Source organism: Phasianus colchicus, chromosome 5 (genome assembly GCF_987193195.1).
Source record: "Phasianus colchicus chromosome 5, bPhaCol1.hap1.1, whole genome shotgun sequence".
NCBI classification, from domain to species: domain Eukaryota; kingdom Metazoa; phylum Chordata; class Aves; order Galliformes; family Phasianidae; genus Phasianus; species Phasianus colchicus.
Window position 1 is genome coordinate 36,093,143 of NC_143440.1, and position 16,633 is coordinate 36,109,775.

General features: G+C 34.4%; 1 protein-coding gene across 3 annotated transcripts in view; it reads left to right on the forward strand.

Moving 5' to 3' along the window:
- Positions 1–16,633, forward strand: part of AKAP6 (A-kinase anchoring protein 6) — a 271,062-nt gene that overhangs the window by 218,322 nt on the left and 36,107 nt on the right. For all 3 annotated transcript variants that reach the window (XM_090141307.1, XM_090141308.1, XM_090141309.1), the window contains 2 exons: positions 797–943; positions 4,356–4,580. In XM_090141307.1, coding sequence (XP_089997433.1) covers positions 797–943; positions 4,356–4,580 — 372 coding nt within the window. The remainder of the gene's footprint in view (positions 1–796; positions 944–4,355; positions 4,581–16,633) is intronic.

Genomic DNA, 16,633 nt, shown 5'->3' on the forward strand with positions numbered 1-16,633 from the left:
AGTATATATCACGTATTTACACATACAGCTAAAATATTTAGAAATTTGTATTAAATTGATTTTGTAAAAAGTTTCTGGTTTTAGTCCTGTTTTCCCTGTTCTTTTTCATTTTTTAAAGAATAATTAACAGTGGAGGAAATAAAGCATTGTTGCAGGACTGTATTAACACTGTGGCCATTGTCGTTTGTGTGCTATTTCACTCTTGGTTGATGCAATAAAAATCAAGTTACTTGTGGTCTTTTACAAGTGAGTTACGTCGAAGTGTTTTTCTAAGGTGAAGCCCTCACATTTTCATGTGCTGCTATGTTTAAGGCCCATATATAAGGCAAAATGCAGGAGAGGGAGCAGAAATAAACTTCACAGAAAACTTAAATCTGAAATTATTTCCATGGGCTTTTTTCAGTGGAGAGACTCAGTGGTACCTGATGAAGTAGCATATTTGAAAAATAAGATACCAACTCCCTTGAATGAGACAAGGCAGATCAAGCTTTGGATGAGAGGGTGTTAGTGAATGCTACCGCACAGATGAATACTGTGAATATTGTGAGTAAGTGGATATTACTATGTGTAATCCATCACTAACTGCCCGCGTTTGTGTCACCCAGAAGACAATGTGGTTGGTACCTAAATCTCTTCAGATACGTAGTAAGAAGATTCTGTGATAAAAAAAAAATTAAAAAAAAAAGGAATACTATAGTGAGCATGATCAACTGGACACTTAGAATTAAAGTTCAAGGTTTTTTTGTAGAGAAGACTCGTCACAGTAGCTAATATTATCTATTTCTTTTCTTTTTAGAGATACAGTGTAGAAATGTCAATCAGGCAACCGAAAAAGATGGAACTGCTCAGTAAGGTTGAAGCTCTGAAGAAAAGTGGTGTTTTACTACCAAATGATCTCCTTGAAAAAGTGGATTCAATTAATGAAAAATGGGAACTGCTCGGGGTATTTGCATTTTTATTACTGTTTGTGGGTTATGTGTACATTTTTGTGTGTTGAAGTACGCTGTCTGTCTGATTTCTAATTTGAGGCACAAATATCTCTCTCTTTCAATTCACCACGTACATTTCAAACAAGCTACTCATGCTATTATAAAAACTCCATAGTATTTTCCTCTTGTGTTGATTTTTTTTTATTCCATGCTTGTCTCCTGTCTGACTTTAATAATTTTAGTTCTTTAATACATAAAAAATGTAAGTAAAATATGCCATGTATTACGGGTATGCACCAAGTCAACTATAATGCAGTATATCTGATATACACTGACTGTCATGCTTGAGTGAATGTTAATAGAATTTATTCTGAAGGTACATGTTAGAGACATCTACTGTTTAACTATTTACTATACCCTTAAGATGAAAAGTGGGGTTGTCACTGCATATTTCAGGTCACTCTGATGGCTCAAAAACAAATATGCAGATTCTGTACAAATCTGAATACCTGAAGCTTAGAATACAGCCACGATGTGTTTCATACTGCTGTATTCAGCTCACTTTTGACAAAAGCCAGAAAAGTTTCATGTAATTCATTTCACGCTATGATGGGCTGGGTCTCAGCCAAAGAGTGAGATACAAGAATCTGGCAAAAAAAGCAATATAGAGATTCTGTTACCCAGAGACCAGGGATGGCACCATGCAGGAGACACTGTAGTCCTATTGTTGTAAAACAGCTGAGAGAGAGAGAGAGGTCAAACTATATATTCTTCCATCCACTTCTCTCCTTAATTGCCTTCACTTCAAATCAAGGGTAAGATAAATTTATAAATTACTTTAAATGATTAATTATAGATGTGTGATATTAACAATACAGTCACATTGCATAATTTTGCATGCTATTATCTGAGCTTAAAAACCATTTCTAATATATTATGAGTAAGCTATACATGCAACTTGCCAGCATTATTTTAAATACTGACTTGTGTCGCTTTAGCTTATTTGGTAATACAGTAGCCATTTTACAGAGGGTTGAGTTCTTTTAGTTCAGCGAAAGTTGTTTCTAACTGATTGATTCTCTAAATCTGCAAATTGTCAGAAAATGTTAAAAGTTGTCTTCTAAGTAGTGAGCTTATTATTTTCCAATTATAATTATAATGTGTAGCATTTTTGAAGTATTTGAACAAGAATAAATTTGCTAATAAAAATGGGACCTGGTAACCTGTTCTTTTACATCTATTTATGACAACTTTTAAAATAATTTTATTTGTTAGCTTTATATTTATGACATTCAGTGTATTTAATCAGATTAATTCAGTTGCACTGATTACAGCTGCTAAGATACAAATGATGAGTAAGTGATAATAATTATAAAAATCTAAGAAAACTCTTTCTTAAGAAAAAATTGAAGCCCCCTCTTCTGTGCATGTTAAGATTAAAATATACCTCTAGATTAGGTTTTGTAAATAATTTCAGCATTTACAGAAAAATAAAAAAAAAAAAGTATTACTGTTTTCCTGCTAAATGCAATTTCATTAATAATAAGCAGAGTTTGATAGAGTTTTGTTTAATTTAATAAAAATCTTCACAGAAACTAACGGCAGTAGGCATACTGTTTTAATTGGCATGATTATGTTTTAATTGGCATGAAAAAAATTAAAGACAAGGATTTTAACTTCTAACAATGGTAAAATAGAGGGATATGGTTTTTAATATTACTTTCATCTAAGGTGAACAGTGTGGAATGGAAATACATTAGAATGAAATGTCAGTGGTGCGTACAGTTTAATCTGTGAAATTTTGTCCCCTGTGCTGAATATTACTCTGTCTCAATTGCATATTAAACAACCCTATCAAGGCAGGCATTGGCATCTGCTGTGCTGACACAAATTGTGAATTAAATGAAATTGATGTCCTCTGTCGTATATTTATGAAGACGGACCATTCTCTGAAGTATTCTGTTTATGAAGAATTTATGATTGCAAACTGTTCCAGAACAAAAAAGTGGCAATAAATTCTTTTTTGTGACCCTACCCTCCAAGGGCATTGATTTCACCTCCTGCTGCTACTTTTGTTACAGCGTGAAAACAATAGCTAGCACTGGATTCCACTGAGGGTCTTCAAATTATCAATATTTGCACCATGAAAATAGAAGGGTGGTGCCAAGAAAACATATTTTTCAGTTATGATCTCCTAAAGACGTTATTTACAGAATGGCACAAAGTAGATTAATGTCTGTTGATCTAATTTTGTGTTTTTTAAGCTTATTTTTGGAAGCTAATTTCATTATGATAGATTATATTCCAGTAACTTAATGAAGGGTGTATTTTCAACAGACAGCCATACTGGGTCACCTAAAACCATGTCTTCATGTTACAACAATTAACCACTGCTAATTATCAGTTTAAAAGGTTATTGGATGTGATTGTCAGTGTATATTGAGTATTCTGCAATCAGTAACACAGATCTACTACTTATAATAAGTGTCAGACTGACAGCCTCTTATAGGTCAGATAAAATACTGCTAGGCATAGGGGAAACGGGCAACTGCATATCTCCTCTGTGATGTTTAAATGATTGCCTTTCAAAATATTAAAAAGGAAGGTAACTTCCTATCTCTGGCCTCTTCAGAATATTCATTACCGTCACCGTGTCTGCTATCAAAATGTTATTCAGCAGTTCCTTTATTAGAAGTACTACTTTGAAAAGCTATAGTTAATTAGTTTCATTAATGATCAGAGGTGAATGTTTATTCTGATCCATTATTTTTAAAGTGGATGCTTAACATGGGGAACTTAAATCCAAATTTAGGTGCCTAAATAATTGGTTTGATGGATTTGCAATTTCTAGCTTATTGGTGTCTGAATGAGTTCATCCTCTTTTACAAGCAAGCCAGATGTTATGTGACCAAACTGTTCCTGTACACAACTCCCGGGCTGCAAGTTTGGAAACTCTGACTTTACAGTTCGTACCTTGGAAATATTTCACTACTGCAATGTTACCCTAAAAGCATAGATGCAGACGGGCTCAGAGCTTGCTCTATTTTCTGTTCTTACAACCAAGAAATTGTATGTCCTATGGTCATAAGTATCTAAAGCAGCTGACAAATTCTGAAACTACTTTATAAAGTTACGTAGCATTTTGTCTTCTCTGTCCATAGTTACTCCTAATAAACATTGATTTATCATGCTTCCAGTAAAGTCAGTGACCCATAGTAAACAACATTGTGGTATTAGTGAAAAACAAGGATACAAAATATGAAATTGATTGAAAGAAGGAAACAAAGAGTGAAATTGATTGATATTAGTAGTAATTTAAAAATGAAAACCTCTCTAGTCGTCTAACAGATGCTTCTTGTTGCACATTAACCTGTACGTGTTTTGGTGCATAAGACTAATCTATGTTTTCTTTATCTGATGTATTAGAAAACCCTAGGAGAGAAGATCCAAGACACAATGGTAGGGCACAGTGGGTTAGGTCCACGTGACCTGCTCTCGCCTGAAAGCGGCAGCCTGGTAAGGCAGCTGGAGGTCAGGATCAAAGAGCTGAAAGGGTGGCTGAGAGATACAGAGCTTTTCATCTTCAATTCCTGTCTGAGACAAGAAAATGAAGGAACAATGAATGCTGAGAAACAACTGCAATATTTTAAGGTAATAAAAAAACAGTCATACTTTTCATAGATACTCTTCTTTATGGTAGGATAAAATATTTAACTTATACACAGCGTAATGCAATGTATGTCCTCATGCACTCATATTTTAGCCTTCATTTATGTATTAATTAAATCATTCAGAGCAGTTTAGGATACAGGACTATTAAGTTAGCAAATAAATCTGATGGCACTATGTGATTTTCTTCTGTTCATAGCTATGACTTTTAAGTTAACCCTCATCTGAGTCATCCTTACAGGTCACTTTACTCTACAAGTTGTCTTTGGCCAAAGAATAAGAAACAAATCATGAGTAATTGTCGAGTATTAGAGGTAAAGATGTTTTTCACTGGTACAACAGGGTGTCTAGGGCAACAGCACTCTTAAGGCAATGGACAATTTATTGAATACTAACCTAAAAAGGGCAGGTTGCAAACACTTCCAAAGAAATATTTTTTTAGACAAATATTCAAAAAAACAACAGTGGAAAACTATCTGTCTTCCCAATTAGGCAGTCTTTATACTTCTTTTTCCAGTCATGAGAATTAAGGGGGGAGAGTTACGTCAGTGTAGATGAAGTTGGTTTTCTTTTCAGGTTCCTGAGCATGTTTCTTTGAATACAACTTTAAATTTCTCTATTACATCCATGTTGTTTGTCTTACTTCTGATTCTTGGTCTTCTGCTGTCAGGGAAAAAGTTATGCTGAGTCTATTTGTTCTACCAGCAAACTTTTAAATGTTAATGATTATGAAGGAAATGTTGATAAATCTGCAGAACTTAACAGCAATGGACCTGTGTTTTCAATAGAAAATGCTCGATAGTTCTTATTTCTGTGGAAATTTATGGCAGTTACATAAGTGCATAACTATGGATTTAAAAATCTGATTTCTAACAAACTTGTTTTCAAAGTCCTAGCAATATATATGTAAGTGAACATGTATGTGTGAACATAACTATTATAAAAATTTTACTTACATATTCAAAATGTGCATAGATCTTCCAAATTAAATTTATACGTATGTATTTAAACGTATATGATATGATGTCATGGCAAGAGCTCTAGAGATGTACACACATACTGTGATATAACCAGAGTATTCAATTACGTGGTTGATTATCTATTAATTATATAAATAATACATTAATTATTTTTAAAATGGTAGCCATTAGAGTACAAAAAAATACTTATCAAATATGGTGAGAGCACATCACTTTGTCATATATATTAAACCATCTTTGTCTCATTAAATCTGAAATCCACTATAAGTAAGTTTTCCATTCTTCACTGATCTCCTGGGGAAGTGTATAAAAGATAAAATGGATATAATTAACAATACTGCAATGTATAATACATATATTTGAGAAGGAACATTTAGAACATTTTCAAAAACATTAGCGATGCCATTGCTACGAAACCTGCTGGGGTTTAGACTGACTTACTTTCCACTTAACTTAAGAGTTTAACCTTATTACTGCTTTCACTATGGTAAGTGAATCATTGTTACTTAATGGAACTTTATTGTACAGCACTATCCCAATTATACACATAGCCATTGTGCACAGAGAATCATTTTTAATAAAATAAACTCAACAATGCTGTTGATTTTCATTTATAATCTTATGTTTTTAATTACACTTATGCCTTAGGAAAAACAGTTATTTCATTTTCTGTGTGTTTTTATTTCATTTTATTAGAGGATAAGTTGAATATATTGTTCACATGTAGTTGGGGCCCAAGATCACAACACTCTGGTGGAAAGAGGTGTTGTTAAATTATCTAATAGGAAATTATTTTGACTTTTTTCCTTTTACTTAGAAATATCATGCATATTAATTTGAGAGTTCTCTTTATTAAAGAATGTACTACAATATTGCTTTTCTTTTGGGATATTCCTGTGTAATAGTAATATCAAATATTTCTACAGTACTCTGCTGCCAAGGATCTGTACTTGCTGTACAAACATTAATGATACCCATTAAACCTTAAAGGTAGGAATTATCATCGCCTTCTTATAAATGGGAGAAATAAAATGCAAGGAGATTAAGTGATTTTTTCAGGCTTTCAGAAAACTGATGGCTGTTCTAGGGAAGAAGTCAGCTGCTATGACGCTAGTCTTTGATTCTAACCGCAGGGCTGCTTTTCCTTCCTTCCTCCAGATTACTTCTCAGTATAGTCCATTTTAATATGTAATGCAAACAGACTGCATCCTTGTGCTAATCAATGTCTCTTGTTTCTGTTTGAAGTTCAAATCCTGCTGAAAATGTTTAAATGATTTTTTTCCATTATTATTAGCATATTTAGATATTAGAATTAATGGAATATCATATGTTACAGTCATTACTCAGCTTATACTCCAGTAACTCAGCAATACCCCAGTATTTCTTGGTTTGGGGATAACTATATTACGTACTTCAGTTGGCCCAGTAATCTCTATGCAATGCTTTGCAGCCAGTCTGCAAAGCCATTTTGTAACCTGTTCTGCCAGTTTTCTGTCTTCCTCAAGGTTTCAAACATTTTCATATTTGGTTCCAAGGCAAAGTCACAAACTTGGCTTCAGTCTATAGTGACATTTGCTGGTCATTCCACAGCAACACTGCAAGTTTTCAAATACAGCCTAACCCAAGCTGCTTTAAAAAAGATGGAGAGGAAGTAGTGAACACAAGTTGCACAGCTGCAAAGGGAGACATGTGGGTGTCTTACCCCTGATTTGCTGCAACATGAAAAACAGATGAATTTGGACCAAGAAAATCAAGAGACGGACTTAAATTTCATGAGATCTTCCTAACCACAAACATGCATTTATTTTATTTATTCATCCTTTTTGTTTCTGTTTTGCCCTTGAGTTCCTGGAATTCGTGTTTTCTTGCTTTTCACTGAAACTCTAATGGCCAGAATCAGAACCATACCTTTTAAATGAGCTACAAGATTCTCAGGTAAACACATAATCCTAGCAACTGAAAAACCTACTATCATGAGACTAATAATTGGCACAACTGATTTCCTAACCTAATGATGTATGACAATTTTGTGGGTCAGGAGAGACTTCGAACAGGAAAGAATGAGGAACAATACCAAAAAGAATTTGCATTCTTTCATGAAAGTTTTAGTAAATCCCATTATTTGAGTACGATCTAGCCAGAACTTGTGTGCTCATTGGCTTGAAAGTAGGAGTGTTCTGCCACATTTGCTTTTATGAGTCTGGGACTTCAAAAGTCATGCTGTTTTCTATGCAAAAGGCAGCAAAAGAGCCTCAATAATTAGTCACATATTTCTGTCACTTGTAATAAAACTTATGACTTTAAGCATTTGATATAGAGCGATGATCCATCAATATTAAAAAGGTATTTGTTGTGGTTTTGGATTACAGGCCAGCTGCTCAAGAACAAGCATAGATTTGTGAGTACCTATCCATCTTGATATCCCTTCTCAGACACATAAAGCTGGAAAAGCTCCTGTTCCTTTTGGTAGCCAGATTTATAAATCTCCTCTTTTCTTAAGGAAAACGGAAGACTACTTTGGTTAAAATAACATACCAGCATTTTCTGACTTAATCTTCTTTGGCAACAATAAAGTTGCATTTCATGTAGTTTTCTGATCTGGTTTTATGTGAGCCGTGCTCTATTGTCATACCTGTCTCATATAATTTGATTCTTTAAAAAAGAGATGCCTAACTTTCGGCAGCACTGAAGGCCTGTAGTTCCCATTGACTTTAGTCAATGTATTTGTTACAAAAAATCAGACAAAACCATTTGTACCAGAATATGTTGGAAAGACTTTCTCATTTAATATTTCTAAAAATCAATAGTGTATTGAATTCCATAGCAAGTAGTATTTGTAGCCATCTCTGCCTTCTAAGCAGTGTAAATTATCTAATGTTTGTAGCTATTTCTAATGACTAAACTCACAGAAGAATAGTTTTTGTCTTCCATTAAATTGCAACTGAGCAAGCCATATGACACAACGCTATTAAAAAGCAAAATTTCTGATCACCATCTCTTATTTCATCATCACCTAAAGAGACTGAGCATTCTGATGTAGCAATGTAGATTACATTGGTAATTCATAATTGATCAGTTAATCGACACATCTTATAACAATCTTCATTGTAACTGAAAAGTTTCTCTAAGTCAGCATTGTACATCTTAAGAGCAATTTGGTTAAACAAAATTCTGTTAAATCAAACACAAGTGAGTTAGTTTGGAATATACAAGATTATAGCCATACGGAAATCAAAGGAAAATATTAACTTTGAGTAAAGGTTTGGTGACTCAGAGATTGGAAAAATGTTCTTACAGGTGCCAGGAATCACTTTTGCTACTGCATTTTGGATGCTTTACAATTTTTGGAATGATGTTTCTGGCAGAGCTGCAATCAAAGAATTACAGAAATTCAATGTGCGTGTAACAAACGTATGCAGAACAGTTTCCAGCAGACAGTCCAAAAGAAGTCAAGCAGCATTTAATCCTTTTTATACCTCTAAGATGATAAAAATGTTGTAGTAATTTTAATAAATTTCTCAGAATGAGTATGACTTCAGAGCTTTGAGTCTTTTCACAGATGAAGAAATGTTTACCCAAATTTTGTTTGGATTAAATTTCAATAAACAGGAAGGCATAAAGTATTAAATCATATGAAAACCAGACAGAATTCCAAAGTAATAAAACTTGATGCCACTTACAAAGGATTGAAGGAAATTCAGACTTAATTTACATAACCTACTATCCCAAAACAGCAATTCTGTTGGTCACTTAAATGAGAATCCACCTATGTAAAGTAAAGCAGGTTGCTTTTTTTTTTTTCCCCAAAAAGTGTGGTATTTGGGCTCTAACATGAGGAGGGGGTTGTGTATATCAATTTTTTCTTTTAACATACTCAAGTATACTCAATACTTTGTATGCAAACAGTAGTTAATATAGTCAAACATATCTCAAATTATGATTTATTTTACTTTTTACTTAAAGTTAAATCTTTGTTTCACGAGGCTCTCCCTATTTAAGGCAACAATAATACAATTTACATTTAGAACTAAATATCTGATCTGAGATAGAAGGTTTCATTTAATCATCCTATTTGAAGTTTGTAACTTGAATGGTGAATTCTGATTTTGCTATGTTCTCCCTTTGCTGAGGGAAAGAAGGGAACACAGATGATCTACCCTGTAGGGGTGGTCAGATCTGACACGCTGCATGTTTCCACAGAGGTATCATAAAACATCTGCATGTAGTTCTAATCCAGCACCAGCTGTGGGCTCCTGGACTGGGTTGTGGGATGGAGGTTACTATAGTAACAGGAACAGCCTGATTTCTGCAGAGCTCAGATACAGCGATGCATGAAACCTTCAGTAGAGGAGAGAATAGCCTACTGGCTATTTTTATGCTACCACCTAGTTCATTTATTACTTCCTTCCTTCTTATGTCTTTTTTTTTTTTTTTTTTTTTTTTTTTAAACATCCTGTCCCCTTATTTCTGGTATACTAATATGATTACACTCAGACAGCATAGCCATGTGGAAGAGGTAGGATAATACCTTTTGATAGACACACTGCAGAGATCATGTGTGAGCTTCACTTATAGTACTTGGAAAGAAATAAGCACTTTTGTAATGCAATTAATCAATCCTGTTTTAGACATCTGGCTATAGAGAAAGTAAACTGTACTTCAGAATACATGCTTCTGAATGACTATCTCAGTCTCTGAATTCTCCATTAGATCAGATAAATCCCACTTACAGAATCAGTGGGAATATCTCTACAACTTGAGAGACTTGAAGATGTTGAGTCAACTGCAGAAAGATTAGTTACTAATGTGAGGTTTTCCCACTGCTAATTACAGTTGAGCCCAAGTTTCTTTCTGCGATCTTGAATGTGCATTAGGGTTCTCATCTGAAACGCTCCCTTGTTAGGTGGAACTGATGAGGAGAAGGCAATGCAACTTATACTTGTCCATGTCTTTCTTATGGTACCGGAATAGTCTGCATTCATTTCTTATGCCCTGAGTAGACTTGTAAGACTTGAGGTCTGAGTCAAGCTGAGTAACACAAAAGATATCCTGGGGTACAGAGAAAGATGTTTCAGGCTCACCACTACAAAGTAAAACCTGCAATTTTGTAAGGTCTAATGGCTTACAGTTTTTTTCCAGCCTTTTGTGTGGTTGGTATCTGAAGGAAATCTTTTGGGCTACATTTTTCCTCAGTCATGGGTCTCTTGAAGAGTCATATGTATGGAATTGAGAATAGTTGACTTGGTTTCTTTTGATAGATCAATCTCAGTTCTATCACTTATTTTTTTGTCATTATCATTGGCGATACAATTGATTTTCTTCTTTTGATGCACCCAAATGAAAATGCAACTGCTTATTCTACTATCGCCTTGAATATCTATTTACTGCAAAACCAGGAACTTCCTTTGCAATTATTATTACCTTGGAAAAGGAGAATGAGAAGAAAGCAAAAGATGACAAAAGTAAAAGAAAGTGAAATCTTTTCCATTAAAATAGGCAAAGCTTAAGTTGTATTATGTATAGTGCAAATAAAGAATGAGGGTCTTTGCTTGGGCTCTTAGCTTTAATTCTTTTGTTAGTGATAATATATAGAAAAACTAGTGTAAGGTAGACAGGAAATATAAGATAGTTTAAATAAATCCCTATATTGTCTCCAATAAGGACATTATACTGTCTTCACTTTGTACTGCATGTGATTATACATAGGTTGCTCCAAATGTAATGCCTTCTATTTATTTCCATGGAAACTACAACAGACACAAACAGCACATTAATACTATTTGATAGAACAAATTCTTATCTGCAAAACACTATTTTTCACCGTAGTCACCACCATTAGCTATGACTTTTGGCAATGGTGAGCATGAGCCTGCATGCCACACTCATACAAATCTGCACCAGTAGAGGTGATCTGCTGTCCTTGTTGCCAGTGCAAAAATGCACCAGCTACCTCCTCTGTGTGCTCACATCCACTATTTAGTCTCCATGTGTTCAGCAAGTGGTAATGAATGTCACAGGATGCCATTTTTTCCTCACGGAGGAATTCAGTGACACACTTTTGCTTCATATGCACTTCCATTTCAGATGCCATTTTGTCATATTACCCCTCTGCTGCATCTGTTACATGACAACAAAATTTAACTGAGTATTGGAGGGAAGGTTTAACTTCTATAACTGTACCACCACCAGTTACCTCTGAGTTCATGGGCCAACATAATAACGTAGGAGGCATTACTTTCAGAGCAGCCATTGTATGATTTATTTGATCATGACTGTCCCTTTGGAGCCATAGTATTGTGTTTTCCAGTGCAAATTTCTCCAGTATTAGTGGATTATTAATTGGATAGTGTCCTCTGGAGCCATTAAATTCTGCTGATGAGGTTTTTCTTTAACTGACCTAGTAGACCATTGCCTAATCTTGGTTTCAGGACTGTAAAGGTTTCCTAAGTTTCATCTTTGCATGAAGGTTAATAGATCGTTGTTCCAATGGGGAACAGTATTACAGACTGTATTAGTACCCCTACTCACACTAAAAATAATATCATGCTTTCAGGAAATCCATTGATTCTAGTATAATTATTTGCAGGGTTAAGTGTAGTGCAGTATGAGTTAGAATGTGAATGTAAAAAGAACAAGCCTTCAGTGTGAGAGTCATTGAACTCCTTATCAGGTATATTATGTGTCACAAGTATGAGATGTATGTCAGGAATGGGATTTGCAGACTGGCAACATATTACTAGAGACAGCAAATTATGCTAGCTGCATTAAGTCAGTGGGGAAAAAAAAGTATGTGGATTCCTGTTCTTAGCAGGATGGTTCCCTTGCTACTCTGTCAGGAAAGTGCTGCATTTCCTCACCTCAGAATAAAACTGAAGGCTCAGCCTTTATTTTGATGGATTTTCCATGCATTTCACCAATTGCTGGCAGCACAATGTCATTTGTACTGTACCACCTTCCCTTTACCACAGTGATGCTTACTTCTGTGTTCTGAATGCAAGGAGGCAACCTCATTACGTTCTCTATTCTGAGGATTAGTGAAGGAAATAGTGTTTTCTGTTCCCTCTTTGTTTGCATCCTATCCTAATCCTGTATTGTCCAAGCAATGGAAGAATAGCTGGTGAAAGAGCAATAATAAAATGACTAATGCTGGGCCTCTGAGACCATCATCTGCAAATGGTCTCCTCATCCAGAAGTTTGCCTTTTGACAACTTTCATCTTTTTTACTCCCATTCACAGCTCATCTTGACCACATCACCCACTTCTGTCCTCACTTCTAATTCCAAACTTGTCATAGCTCTGTGGCTAAATGGTCATGTCTGCCTCAACTGTACAAGCAAATTAATTTACTACGTATAACATATTTATGCAAACGCTCGCTAAAAAAAAAAAAAAAAAAAATAATTCTGCAAGATGATGAATTAGCCTAGCTTACTTCAGATATGAATAAACCCACATGAGTGCAGTGCTGCCTGGCTCTGCTTGGTTCTGCTATTGCCTTCTCTTGTAGGACAGTTTTAGTTTTAGTTTTGTCTTGGGCTGAAATATAAAAAGTTGGTTTATGTATTCATGATTAAGACACAGCAAAATAATGTGCATCATGTTTTCATCTTTTAAGGGTATAACCATTCTGGTAGGTGTGGCTTTTTAAAATAAGGTGAGGAACACCATTTCTAAAAAAGCCTATGTGTTGTCCTTTGTGTGTACAGATGCTCGTGGCAGCACCATAATATCTTTTCCTCTCTTTACCTCTGAACAGCTCAAGCTGTACATTTTAGAATCAAGGCTAAATTTGCTTCACTGGCACAGGAAAAGTGCCAAAGAAAATATATTTCTTCCTTACTTGTTAGATGTGCTTATTTTCCCTTTACTGTCACCCTCCCTGCCTGAAGTCTCCAAAATGTTAGTCTATTTTATGTTCGCTGCTTTCCCATAAGAAGGTAATACCAATGCACTGCAAGATGCTTTTCTCCTGTAATTCAGAACTGAGTAAATTCACACTGAATTTTGGAATCTACCAGGCCCATCACACAGAGGCAACAAAAATGCATGTTTACCACTTGTGGTAGGATGGGATAAAGAAGAATAATAAGGGGATTAAGCACAGTATCAGCATCTGAACTTCAGCCTGAGGGCTACAGGTATTTATGCACCTCCATGTAAAGAAATTTTTTTTAAGAACTATTATGTAGCTCTGAGTCAGTACACAAAGTTTTAACAGTTTAAATTGTTCACTAAAGACGGCTGAAATTCATACCTAACACTGGAGATTTTTTTTGCATGTAGTGTGAAATGTATGTTAAGAAACATCTTCATTTCTTTTAAGCTGTAATTCTAAGTGATTTCCAACAATTGAAAGTAAAGCTAAGCCGGACTTACGCCTCACTGGATTTTGTAACTTTTTGCTTGTACCTTAATTTGTTTCTTCTCTTGAATTTCAACATATGTTTATTTGAAACTCTGCCCAATGTGGTTACATAGCAAAAATTTCAAGTTTATCCACAACAGGAAAATGACTTTTAAGTCTGTGTGGTTTAGGATTCATCATAAAAGGAAAACACAGCCCTGATATTTATAATATCTGTCTGGTGTTCTCTCTACTGTTATTTTAGCATTTTCTGGGAGCAAAGAAAGAAATCCTAACAAATTATACCACTCCCTTCAATGTTTCTCCTTTGCACGTGTTTCCCTGGAAAGAGAACTTCTCAAACTGAATGAAAAGAGGGCATGAACTGAAGGCATTTATAAACACAAACAGTGCCAGAGTAGGAAAATGAATCCTCCTGCCATCACGTCTGGCTTCTCCATGTGGATGGCTTGGCTTATTCCCGGATCCAAGTTAACTCCAACTGCTTGTGTAGCAGCAGCTCTAAAATATTTGTGAAAATGCATCTAATTAATTTCCAATATGAAGCACAAAAAATAATGCTTGGAGAAGGTATGTTGTATTTCAGTAGGGAAAAGGCATTTACATCCAACACTGTTTTTCTTTTATTTTTAAAAGTTACCTTCCTGTAATTGCACACTAGTTTAGAGCTTAGATAGGAGCATCTTAGCAATAATGGGCACTTTTTTAGCAGATTATTGCCAAAAGTGCATTCTTTATTCCAGGGAGACACTGTAATAGATACCAGTGCTTTAATAATGATACAAGCAATCTGTAAGCTATTATAGTTTCTTTTATAGTAACTCAATCTTCATGTTGTTTTATATGTCTGGAATTTTAATAGTGTTTTTAATTTATGAGGAGAAGTATATTACATATTACTAGTTACATGGGAATGTGAGTTAAATATCAGTCCATTCAACTATGTTTTTACAAACAAATATTTTGAAGTACTTAGACAAGCAGAATGAATAGAACAAAGAAATTAAAGAATGCTGTACAGATATAATAGCAGGTTCTGTGGACCGAGCCTAGGGGAACTTGTTCTGGATTCTGACTGTTTTTTTCAGTACGATGATGCACTTCTTAAAAAAAAAAGGGAAATAATGTGGCTATTTTTAGAATGCTATTTTAAAATTGATACTTTATTTAAAATAAATATATTTACCTATTTAATTGATTTGTTTACAGTATCAATTACAAATAAATACAAATTCCCTTGTACATTTTAAAGAGTGAAATTAGTGAAATAATAATTAACATGAATCTACTAGGTACTAAATTATACATAGAATACAAGTTCTTGAAGCCAGTGCAAGAATTAAATATTTTTTCTTACTACTTTCTTGCCATTTTAGTATGCACAGGAATACACACAATTCACAAAGAATATAGTGAACTGTACTCAGACTTGTAAGAGAAGTATTGTAACACTTTGCTAAGCAGTGAGTTACAGAAAGAAATGATCACTGTAGCAATTTAGTGGTTGTAATGCTATTAAAAGTGGACCTTTGAAGTAGAGAACCAGTTCATTATTTTGGGAGAAGTCATAATCAACTTTAAACTGTCATTCTGTGTTTCTGACTTGCAATTAGATGATATTTCTAAAACGTCAGTCCTAGATTCTGTTGTGACCATCATTGTAATAAAATGTGACAGCAAAGATATTATATCAATACTTTCTCCATAATTAGCATTAAAGATCTTTCAAGGGTTAAGTACAAAGGTTTTCCACTGAATGGTCTGCAAGCCTTGTGCCTTTAAAGTCTATTAATATAGCCAAGACTGGTGACAACCAGGAGACAAATCTATGAACAAAACCGTTTGGAGAGAATAGTTTTGTGGTGTGTGATGTATGTTACGTAAATGAGCTTATTAGGACTCTCATCTATTTTATTATTGGTGCCCAATTTAATAGAGGCATTTAAAAAACAATATTTCTGCCTGACTCCTTGAAATGAAGAAGATACATTGATATAATTGAGAGCAAATGATTGCATGTTGTGCCATTTAATCATGTCATTTTTCAATTGCTGTTTTTTGCACTTCACTGCATACTTATAGAATATTTAGCTTCAGTATAGATTAAGTCCCACTGTCTGCAACTGGGTTGAGTTCCCATATTAGGTGACATTTTCTTTTAACCTTGAAATCAGCAAAAGCACACAGGTTTGGCAGTATTTTTCTAAAAGATGACAAGTCATTCATTTCCTATATTTTTCATTTGGCATTTTTGTTTTTAGGAATTACTTTCTCATTAATATTTTTTGAGGAATTGCTGGTTTTCTTTTTCATTCAATATCAGAGTTTTGTTTCACTATGTGTCCTATAAGAGTGGAAGTTGAAATACAAGCATGCATCATGTCAAACAGGAGAATTTATTATAGACATTGCAGTTTTACGGAAAAAAAGCTGAAAAGTAAATTTTAACAAGTATTTGCAAGCATATTTTGTCTTATTTTTGCTTGTTGTGTTATTGAGGTTAACCATGATTCTTGAAGCATTAGCACTGTTGTAAACTGAAGTTCTACACTAGCCAAATATCAGATATTAGGAGGTGAATTAGTTTATTTATGTTGCTTGATTGTTGTATTGAAAAAGATAACTTCCATTCTCAGAATTTGCCTTAATTTCTATATGCAGTTGTTGTACTAAATAACAACATATCTGTC